Source organism: Natator depressus, chromosome 2 (assembly GCF_965152275.1).
Source record: "Natator depressus isolate rNatDep1 chromosome 2, rNatDep2.hap1, whole genome shotgun sequence".
NCBI classification, from domain to species: Eukaryota; Metazoa; Chordata; order Testudines; family Cheloniidae; genus Natator; species Natator depressus.
The window spans coordinates 98,439,635-98,451,212 of record NC_134235.1 but is presented as its reverse complement, the minus strand read 5'-3'; the positions used below and the strand labels follow the sequence as shown (position 1 = coordinate 98,451,212).

Genomic DNA, 11,578 nt, shown 5'->3' with positions numbered 1-11,578 from the left:
CATTTTTTCCAGAGCTAAACAATATGACAAAAAAGAAGTCTTAATACAGCATAGCATAAAAGATTTCTCATGTGAGGCACACATTGAGGGGTTTTGTTATTATAATCCACTTGCTAAAGTACTCTACAAGACGCATGTGCTGATTTAACTTAAGCAGATGTCTAGTTCTGGCAAACTTAGAAAGCAAGAGATGCTACCTAGCCTTGGCACACAAAAACATTATTCCCCCTCCTTGAATTTAGGATGATTTGTGTGAGATTGCAGGTCCCCCTTACTTTAAAACACCAACAGATTGCAAAGCAAGAACTGCAGCATATGAAATATTGCTAATAGATTTTGCATAGTTTATGTCTAGGGATTCGTATATTGCTAACTGCAAGAACAGAAGGTGTCCCCCCCCCTTTTTTAAGGCAAGAAAATTAAAATACACACCGATTCCTAAAGGAAAACACTTGAAGCTATAACTTTGCTTCCTTTAAGGCAAAAAGGTGATTTTATTATGATTTTAATTATTAATACCATGCAATTAAGAAATGAGTTGTGCATATTGGAATGATGGAGTTAATTCCATGTGAGTTATACATGAATTCTTCCTACACCATTGCAACAGATCTATTAAATTAACTTCCACCATCACCAAGTACAGACTGGCAGTTCTATCAAAACATTTACTTGAGTCCTTTAACCTCCCAGTTGATTTCCTATAAATACTCTCCCAAAAGTAATTCTGTATTGCAGAAGTTGATTTAAAAATCCTCTCCTAAAGATACGGGGGAGTAGAAAAAATATTTGAGGCCACAATAAATATATGGCAACATTTTTAATGCCATAGCTAAAAGGGGGTGGGAGAAGGATCCACTGTTTCTTTTAACTGTACACAGGTTATAGAGAGCTATAAAATCCATGAGGCTATAAAGTGCATTTCACGTGTGTGTGTCTCCCGACTAGAAGGACGTCAGCAGTATTTTTTTCTTTATAGACAGAACACACACAAAAATCCTTAAGATGCTTTAAATCCTTTCATAAATCGTAGTGCTTTTATTCTCCCCCAAATCTAAGTGCTGTATCCACTGGTGGTTGCTAGCGGCTCTGGGTTGATTTGTACCACCTTGCGAGGAAGTGAATGTTTCGCACGGAAGGGGCGGTGCCTGTATCGGCAGCCTGGAGCTCTCCAGCTGCTCTTAATAACAACATTAGAAGATTAGCTGCAACTTCTCTTTACTATTCTAACCTTATTGATCTGATAATTTATTCGTGTTTTCTTTCAACGTTTTTAAAGGGATCATATCCGTCTTTTATAAACTAGGGGCGCGGGGGTGGGAATGCGGCACGTTTTTATATTTACATATTTTAAATCCCTTGCTAAAACGCAGCATGCAAACTAAAAAAAAAAACAAAAACTTGAACGGAAAATCTTGCAAATCTGTATTTTACCGAAAGTAAGAAATCCCTGGCTGCGGTGATCAGATTTGGTTATATTATACAGAGGCATGCATGCATGTGTTTCTGTGTTGTTGCAGATCACACACAAACACACGCACCCACATTTTTTTGCTGTTGCAGCAGCTTTGCAGGCGGGACTGTGTTAGGAGGGTGAACTTTGTTCCTGTTTCATGTTAGTGACGGTAAATGAAGATCAGCTCCAGGGGATCATCTTGCTGGTGCTGCTGCTTCTCTGGTGTTTCCGTGTTGTGGAGGGGCTGGGTTGGGAGGACGCAGACAGGCTGCAGCTTGCTACATTAGACGTTATTTACATACACAAATAGCTATGTTCAGAGAGTCAGAGTGTCTCCTCTTGTGAGTTTGGTGGTGGTGGGTTTTGCAAGCTGTCTGAAGAATCCTCTTAACTGGACACCCCCCGAGGGTGATGAGGGTGGGTGGGAAAGAGGTCCAAGGCTGGGAATGAGTTTTAATACAAAAAGCAGCGCTTTGCTGAGGTGCTGGGGATCTCGGTTCTGGAGGAGACGGCGGCAGCAGCTGTGCCCTCTGGAGGGTCCCTTCTGGTCCTGCTTTGGTGGTGCTCGGCCCCGGCCCATCCTGGACATGTCCTACTCCCGTCACTTTCTGGATTTCCAGGGCTCGTCTATCCCCAGCTCCATGAAGAAGCTGGTGGTGACTAAGCTGAGCTCAAACTTCCGAGAGGCTGTTACCCTGCGGCAGGACGCGCCTGTACCACTCCCAGGAGATGGAGATCTTCTTGTCCGAAACAGGTGAGTTCCCTTCCCCTCTCCAGCCCCCAACTCCTCTCTTCACCTGCCTTCCTGGCCGTGGGGTCTGAGCCCTTTTCCTGCTCAAACTCCCTCTGACTTCTCACCTCCTGTGGCCTTCTCTTGCTCTGTCATCCTATCAGGTTGTACCAGCTGCCATCTGGCGCCTGGTAATTTGATTTTGTTGTTGGGTTGTTGTTGTTTGTTTTGAATGTCTGAGACCCCATTCATTTCCTCCCCTCGCATTGGGTTGGGTGGGGATTTTTGCATCTTTTGTTTGGGTTTCTCCTTCCTTACGAATGCAGCTGATGAAGCAGTATTTACTCTCCTACCCCGGAGGAAGAGCGCACAGGCTCACAAATCCCTGTTTTTAGTAGCCATTTTCAAGGGTGGGAAAGGGCAGCTTGATCTTAAACAGAAAGCTGCACGTGCAGCTAAGTGTTCAGGAGGGACTGAAAAACCAGAACATGATTTCTAAGTCCCTCCGAGGTTCGTGTGTGTTACATTTACATACAACCACCAGCGTGTCTGTCTTAGCCATGGAAAAGTCGGTGTGACATTAATTTATAGCAATCTGCCTCTGTGACTGTGGTATTTATAGCCATGGTCTGAGTGTGTAAGTGTAGATAGAGCATCCACCAATGATTGTTTTATGTGTTATGTATGTGTACAACCGCGAGTATGTTTCCCTGTGTGTCTGTAGGGGTTCCTCCCACCGGTAGTCCTCCACGTCACTAACCTTTAGTGAGTCTGAATCAACAGGAACTGGCAGAGGACCTCAGTCTGTCAGTGCGACTCTCCTTTCCCTGTCACCCTTCAACCGTCTGGCCACCACTTACTTCCATTCTCTTCTTCCCCCTGAAGTGCAAACATTAAAACCAGGAAAGGAGAAGCTTCTCGATGTGTCATAAGCTTTTAACAAACCGCATAAGCCTCTCTAGCCTTTTAGAAAGTTTATTACCACTGTTAGTCTCGTATGGGAAGTAGGATTTCTAAATTGTTGGCTATTTTTAATGGCCAACAGGGTCACCCAGAGAGTAAAGATGTGACATTTTGCTTAACATAATAAGCAGTAAATTGTGTGCTAGCTAGTACTGTCCGTTCAAGCTTCTTGGTCAGCTCCCAATAAAATGAAGACTGTGAGGACAAAATGTACCTTTCCCCCAAATGGCTTCTTTATTTTTATTAGTTCCCGCCTAGATGGTATCGTTCCTTAAGACAAAGTGGAGCTTTAAAGGTCTAACTTTCCTTGGTAGAAGCTGGAACTCTGGAAACCCCAAGGAAGATTATGTAACTGTTGCTGTCAAGAGGAGAAAGGGGGAAACCTGTTTTTAAAAGACTTGTCTAACAAAAACCTCTCCATACGTAGAACTGGTTGTTTAAAGACAGTGCATGTGGAAATACACTAACAGACGTGAGATCAAAACTGGAAGTTTAATAGAAGTGTGTGTACACCTTATCTGTATCTAATCTCTGTTGTGTGTGGGAGGGGGGATTCATAATGTATGTAATATGCAAAACCTGCACACGGAAGAGAGAGGCATGGACTTCTCCTGCGACTGAAAATACTCCATACAAAACTTTAATCCGCTGCTGCCATCAACCTATAGGATTTTTGAGAGAGAGAGTTGGAGAGAGCGAGAGAGGTCTAAAGCACTGACTTGCTGTATCTAATAAGGAATGGCCCTGAACCAATAATGGCATGAAACAGGCATCAGGCTGTAGCTAAATTCCTTTTCTTGGAAGGGACCCGACTGCCTCACACTACAAACAGCTACAGAAAAATGTAGCAAGTCTTAGTCCTGCCTAGCTGGATATGATAAGGTTGTTACGTCGTTGTTCTCTAATTCCCCCCCCCCCCCCCACTCCTGTTTTCCTATGAAATTTTAAATTTATTCATGTAATTAATTTTGTTTTCAGTGTAACGCTTCCTTCCTCACCCCCCCCCCCCCGCTTCCTTGGTCCTGAGTGGGCTCCCTGGGAGCCAGAGGGACGTGCACACCTCACAGTGGAGGGCTCGCACCAGAGTGAGAACAGGAGCTGGTCTAGAGACTCAGCCAGGCAGTTACTGTATTTTAACACATATCAGTTTATAAAAAGGGGTGGGAGTGGGGAAAAATAATAAATTGAGGTTTGGAGTTGAAACATTTTGTATTGTTTGGGGCTGTGTGGAGTTTTCTCTTTATTATTATTTGCTGAGAAATCTCACATCACATCCCTATATATATATTCTCTGCTTGTGCCTCCTGAGAGCTGCAGCAGGAAACAAGCCTCCCTTTCCCCTTTTGTACTAGCCTGGGGAAGCTGTTTCCCATCCCGAAAGGACAAAATGTGTCCCTGGCTTTATTTATTCTTAAAAACACATTTTACAATAGGTAGAAGCCTACAAGATCTTAAAAACAAAACAATACATGGTTTGAGTTTGAAGGGTGCAGTTGCGGATTTGTTCATTTTAGTCCCAGTCACGCCCATGAACAGTATTAATTGCTTCGAGCTTTTTATGCAAAACAATCCTCATTTACCACAGTAAAATCTGCTTTTGGATTTAGGGGAATACTGTGGAAAACTGCTTTGGGGTCCTTGTATTTATTGGTTTTCAAAGATGCTCTTCTATTAAGTGGAACTTTTCCACCCCTTTTTCCTTCGGTGGAAAAATAACCCAAGATGATTCCCTTAGTTCTTAGCAGAAAAATCCATCATAGCCTTTACTCTCAGAGCAATGCTTTTAAACTAGAAATCGATTTAAAACAATAAACTTTCTCTTTCGAGTGAAGGAGGGAGGGAGAAGGGGAATAGAATCCTTAACATAACCATTTACGCTTCTTATGTGCATTTGCTCTATTTTCAAGAGGGGGAAAGGTGCCTCTGTTTTATTGCAGAAGAACGACCCAAAGACAAAAGCCCAGGTTTCCCCTAAATTATGCGATGTTTTCGAGCTTTTTGTAAAGGAGTGACAGGTTATTTCGTTTCCAAAATATTTTTAACGATTTTCTGCTGAGGTGGAAGTCAATAGGGGGAAAAAAGTTTATTGAAATGGAAGGGGGGGGGGAGTTTTTGATTCATGGTTTGGCGGATCACAGTGGGAGGGGTGGGGGATTATTTCTGCTGAGTGTTTGGGTTGAGAATTTGTTTTTCTTCTGCGCTCCTAGTTTGGATTACTTTGTTTTGTCTATGTGTTGAAGGCTTTTGTGCTGAATTTGTCTGTTACGTTTTGTTGTGGTGCGAGAAGCAGCATTTTCACTCCTCCTCGGGCTCGTCCTGGTTTTATAATAAACAATAGTAAGGGGTTCAGCACGCTTCAGTGTAAATAAAGCGGGTGACTCGGAGTGTGTAATTATTTTGGGAAAAGCCAGCCCTAGTCTGGTTCGGTGTCTCAGCGCTTCAGATTTTGAAAATAGCGGAAGACGGTGTCCTCACGAGACCGTCCATAGTCAAATAACAAAGGCATTTTAAATTTGGGAATTAAAACAGGCAGATCACTTGAAAAGAATTCTGAGGGCATACTGCAAACCCAGAGTGCACTTCTTTACTCCCCCCCTACACCCACCTCGTCTCGCTCTCTCATACACAAGTTTGGAAGTTGATCTTGAATTTATTTCTGCGTTTAAAATGAAAGGGTCTGAAAACGTCCGGGGCACAGCACAGCAAACCATCTCCCTCATAGTACCTTGAAAGGATTTAGACAATATGTTTGAATCCAGACATTTGTGGTTTGATCATTTTTTGCATATGAGAAATTTAGGGAGACTACATTAAAAAAAAAACCAACAAAAAACTAGATGCGAACACAAATGGGAGTTATACAAATATTGGTGGGTTGAGAAAAAAGCGTGGGGTGGGGAGTACTTTAGCAAGCTTGGAGACTATATTGATTAATAATAATGATTCCCCTAGTCCCGAGAGAATCATTTCACATAGCAGAGGCAGCTCGGAAGACTGGGGGGCGGGGGGAGGGAGAGAAATGGAATGGTAAGAACAAATATTACCAGCAAGCCACGTACACATTATATAGTAGTTCGCATTTCTTTATTTCCTCCTAATAATCTATTTTTTTGCTGAGGCTCCTAGTCCCGTTTTAAATGGAAAATGCAGGGATCGCGAACAAGAGAACAGTCTTTCAAATGGTTTCTCCACAGGTTGACCTGTGCGTATCTCAAAATCCCCTAGTAATACAGCCACCGAAGAGACGCAGACCCCAGTTCCAGCTGAGATGGAAAGGCATCCGCATCTGCACATACAGCCTTGCATGGGAGGGATAGCTGCAAGTGGCCAAGTGCTGGGGAAGGAGGTGGAGATGCCGGGGTGGAGAATAGGGGCCAGAGGGAGGGAGTGCTAGGATGGAATGTCCTCAGAGAGATGCCCCCACTCTTAGTCCCTGGCCGACCCTTGAAGCCCCGCTGAGGCATCACACTCCTATTGGTGCCAACACTGGCACTTTCCCCCTATTACGGTTACCATAAAAGGTGGGGAGGTGCCAGGCAAGCACCAACTTCTGCACTGTGTCTTTCCCCGAGATCTGCCATTGCATCACCCTCTTCTCTCTCACGCACACACGTTTCAGCTGCTGGTGGAGCCGGGTGAAGGGGAAGAGATGGGGAATGATTTGAATTTTCTCCTGGTAAAAAGCAGCATGTTAAGGACACTTGCTTACCAGACATCTGGCTAACTGCAGTACTTCCATTCCGCCTCCCCCCCCCCCCGCCCCCCACACACATACAAAGTTTCCAGCTTTAGACGGTTATTTACCTGTCTTGCTCTGTCCCTCTCTTTCCATTTTAAGAACGATGCTTCTTAGGTGAAAAGAAGATGGGACTGCAAAGGGTGGGGGAGAAAAGTTTTTTTTTTTTTTAATTCATCCCTTCTTTAGGGTGCACTGCATACAGGGAATGCCTGTTTCATACAGTGCAAAAATCAAAGGCGCATGAATAGGATCTCTGCACCAGGAAGGAGGTTCTGTCTGTAGGAGGCTAATTCAGGGGTAAATTGGCTGGAAGTGGAGGAGAGGTGGTAAATCCATGGGTTGAAGGTTATCGTTGTAGGGATAAGGGAGGGAAAGGAGGGAGATAACCATCTCTCTGTTTTTAAACCCCACTGCTAAAAGTTGGGTTTTTTAATCTAATGCAGAGTTGTAGCACCAATTGCGCCTTGGCTTTCTGGTACTTTTTTCCGAATGTCCTGAGGAGACATGTTTTGCTGTGGAAGCTGCTTGTGGTTGGTTGGTTGTTTTTTAAAGAATGGGACATTGGAATTATGTAAATTAAAAGAGAATGGTAGATTTTTTTGTATCTATAAATAGGATGTAAACATTCTTTGTTACAGTTGAACAGGGGATTTAATGCAGAATTAAGGAAAGCAACAAAAGTCACATTCTTCTTTCTCCGCCTGTGTGTATATTTATATTAATAAGACTGCCTCGCTGTATGTGTGTGTATGATACACACTTTATATTAGTGAAACTCTGAGATTCTCCATAGTATAAGGAACTGAAAAAAAAATCAAAATAAAGCATTTTTTTCAGTTTCTCATTTCTTTGTGTACTGTGTGTGTAAGCACTTTAAAATCTCACATACACAAAATTTGAAAATATTGCTAACTCTGACCATTAAAATTGCACTGTTTGAATACTTCTACAGTTTTTCATATGACACCAAATTCTATAATCTTTAGGTTATCGCTTCCACATGTAGTAAAAATCTGGGATTCTTCTGTTGCATGTGCAAGCTTCTTCACATTTTCTAGTTAACAGATTCTCCCCATCCACTTTCCCTTTGTGTAGCAAGGTATTTTAGTTATGAACTACATTGACATGGAAAAATCTTGTTAGTGAAATATCGCCTGTACAATTAAAGTAGATTGTGATACCATGATTATCTTTTTTACTGCTAATCAAGTTTAGTGTACATGTTTGTTTTTTGAAAACATTGGCATTCTTTTTCACCTGTTAGAGGTCAATAGGACTTCTAAACATTCAATACTCTGTTACAATTTCAGTCCTTCTGTACAATGGTGTTTTGATGTGTTGCAAGTAATTGGTATAAAGCAAAATATTTTAATGATGTTGAAATTAGCAAATTTCCTATAATCACATCATAATTAAAAAAAAACTTGCCTTCAGTAACATGTTATGATCAATGACCTTGTAGATGACATTTATACTGAATATCATCGTTAGTCATTAACATATTATTATAATCAGAAATGTAAATTTGTTGCCAGAATCAACATATTTAGCACTTTACACATATTTTATTCCACAGAGTTGTTTTTATATCTTTTGTAGAGTTGTCAATTAATTTTAATTTTCCAGTCTCATACACAATTATTTTTGGTTTGCTTATTTTGGTTAAAATGGCCATGTGGAAATGTCTTATTTTTTAAAAACGTATTTAAAATTTCTACAATATTAGAAACTTAAGGTACAAAAGTCTGATTAAAATCATTGCTATGCTATGTATACGGACATTTTTTTTAATAGTATGAGGTGAACATTTTTTCCAATTACTGGTATATTTGAATATGCCTTGTTATATCTTACCCAGTAAATGTAAGTGGATGCTTTTTCACATGGCAAAGTACTTGACAAAGAAAGCATGTTAACAAATTTTTGTTTTCTTCTAGATTTATCGGCATTAATGCATCTGACATAAACTACTCAGCTGGCCGGTATGACACTTCAGTTAAACCCCCGTTTGATGCAGGTTTTGAAGGTATTGGTGATGTGGTAGCTTTAGGCCTCAGTGCTAGTGCCAGATACACAGTAGGCCAAGCTGTGGCCTATATGACACCTGGTTCTTTTGCTGAATATACAGTTGTGCCTGCCAAACAAGCAGTTCTTCTACCTTCTGTGAAACCTGAGTTTCTTACTCTAATGGTAAGTGGCACGACAGCGTACATCAGTCTGAAGGAGCTTGGAGAATTGTCTGAAGGCAAGAAGGTTTTAGTGACCGCAGCATCGGGAGGAACAGGCCAGTTTGCTGTGCAGCTTTCAAAGAAGGCAAAGTGCCATGTAATTGGAACTTGTTCCAGTGATGAAAAGGCTGGCTTTCTGAAATCCATTGGCTGTGACCATCCCATCAACTACAAAACTGAAAATGTTGGTGCTGTTCTTAAAAGGGACTATCCAGAAGGTATGGATGTAGTGTATGAATCTGTTGGTGGAAAGATGTTTGACTTGGCTGTCAACTCCTTGGCTACCAAAGGGCGCCTGATAGTTATTGGGTTTATCTCTGGCTATCAAAATCCTACTGGCCTTCAGCCTGTTAAAGCAGAAATGTTGCCAGCAAAACTGCTGAAGAAATCTGCCAGCATCCGGGGTTTCTTCCTGAACCATTACCTTTCTGAATATAAAATGGCTATGGAGCACTTACTCACAATGTATGAAAGTAGAGAACTGGTTTGTGAGGTGGACCACGGAGACATGTCTCCAGAGGGCAAGTTCACTGGCTTGGAGTCTGTATTCCGTGCTGTAGATTATATGTACATGGGAAAAAACATTGGAAAAATTGTAGTTGAATTACCTAACTCTGTCAACAGTAAGCTGTAAAAACAGAACAATGATATAAATCAAAAGAGAGAGAAAATAGGCACTTTATGCCTCAGAATTACTAGAAACCATTTAAAAAAAAACTTGGTAAAGGATAGTGTATTAAAACTCTATTAAGTTGTTAATAAAAAGTTTTGATTTAAAAAAGAAAGCTTAAATTTAACCAGTGCCAATAGCAAGGACTTAATGTGCTTGTGTTCGATTCTGTAACTTTTACAGGCAGTGGTGCTCAGGCTAATACTAGATATGAACATTATTCTGGGCAGTTAGAATAAATGATGATTCAGAGGCTGATCCATCAGTTTCTTTGATAAGCTTTTAAATCCTTTTTGGAAACATTACATTTCATGTGTGTCATTTCTGCAATTTAGATCCTGTGATTTTAAAAATATCTTTCATGTACAGCAAAACAAAACATTGTGTTGATGCTTTGTTAACCCTTGACATTTCTGGGAAACCAAAGTTAAAAATTATCTTTTTACTTTTTTGGGTTGCAAACTCAGTAATGATATTATGGCTACATTGTGCATGGTAATCAGATTTCATGACCAGTTCTATATGGAAAATCTATCCATTAGTTCTAACATGGCAGAAAAATGAAGTGGGGTGGGGAGAAGAGGGAAGGAGGGAACACACATACTCACAATTTAAAAAAAAAATTACAGAGTTTGCAACTATACATAACCCTGCCATTTTCATTCAAGTCTTTGGTTATCTTTTGGAACAGTCATCTTATACCTTTGCCCTGGTGTTTATTATCTTTATTGTTTACCCTTTATTCTCCCTATTAAACTACTAGATGAGCTAATTGGGCTTTAGTTCTGAATTGTGTTTACATGTATTGAGGTCCTTTACTTGTACTAACAATTTAATAAAGTGCAGAAAGCTATCTCCGTGTGTGTGGTATTTTTTTCATATTGATACACTTCTTGTAGCTTAGCTCTTCCATAGAGGTGCAGTATATTATAATGTCCTTAAAACAGTGATGAATATTTGGTACAGCTTCTCATAGCAAAGTTAGTAGTTATTATTTAGTATTGCTACTGCGTAGGCCTTATGGCAAAGAGCAAGGTCATTTGTATAAATTCTCTGTGCCCAATACACATATGTATAAATAAAAACATAACTAGGGAATAGTTTACACCAGCGGTTCTCAAACTGTGGGTCGGACCCCAAAGTTGGTCACAACCCCATTTTAATGGGGTCGACAGGGCTGGCGTTAGACCAGGGCCAAAGCCCGAGTCTCACCGTCTAGGGCTCAGCCTTTGGCCTCAGCCCTGGGCAGTGGGGCTCAGAGTACAGGCCCCCTGCCTAGGGATGAAGTCCTTGGGCTTTGGCTTAGGGCCTCCCTACCCAGGGTGGTGAGGCTCGGGCTTTGCCCCCACCCCCAGAGCAGCAGTGCTCGGGCAGACTCAGGTTTCAGTCCCCTGCCTTGGGGCCATGTAATAACTTTTGTTGTCAGAAGGGGGTCACGGTGCAATGAAGTTTGAGAATCCGTGGTTTACACAGTGGGTTCAGTTAAAATGTTTGTTCTGTTTTGAAAGTTATTCCTGGCTGAGGAGGTGCTATTACCTAGACGTAAAATGGGAATACAACATAGACATGGTAACATTTTCCAAAACAGTAAATCTTTTATACTGTACATTTATTTTCATTACTGTAGTTACACTTTTAGGGGTTGATCCAGCTGTACCCATTGAAGTCAGAGAATTTTAATTTTAATGGACTTTGAGAGCACTGGCAGCTCACAGGATCAGGCATCTGATGATAAACTTCTAGTTCCCTTGTATCATAGGACATTCCCATATTAAATAGAAAAAAAATCCAG

At 41.2% G+C, this 11,578-nt stretch overlaps 1 protein-coding gene across 1 annotated transcript; it reads left to right on the top strand.

Annotated features, from left to right (window-relative positions):
* The first annotated feature begins 1,124 nt into the window (after nucleotides 1–1,124).
* PTGR3 (prostaglandin reductase 3) lies at nucleotides 1,125–10,628 on the top strand. The gene is made up of 2 exons (XM_074944729.1): nucleotides 1,125–2,210; nucleotides 8,826–10,628. Exons 1-2 carry the CDS (start codon nucleotides 1,903–1,905, stop codon nucleotides 9,748–9,750), a joined length of 1,233 nt encoding a protein of 410 aa, XP_074800830.1. The 5' UTR covers nucleotides 1,125–1,902; the 3' UTR covers nucleotides 9,751–10,628.
* The last annotated feature ends 950 nt before the right edge of the window (nucleotides 10,629–11,578 follow it).

Bases quoted from the DNA above. Each gene is read 5' to 3' on its own strand.
- PTGR3 (XM_074944729.1), top strand. From the start codon at position 1,903: ATGAGTTTTAATACAAAAAGCAGCGCTTTGCTGAGGTGCTGGGGATCT. The intron at 2,211-8,825 runs GTGAGTTCCCTT...GTTTTCTTCTAG, and splicing joins GATCTTCTTGTCCGAAACAG to ATTTATCGGCATTAATGCAT.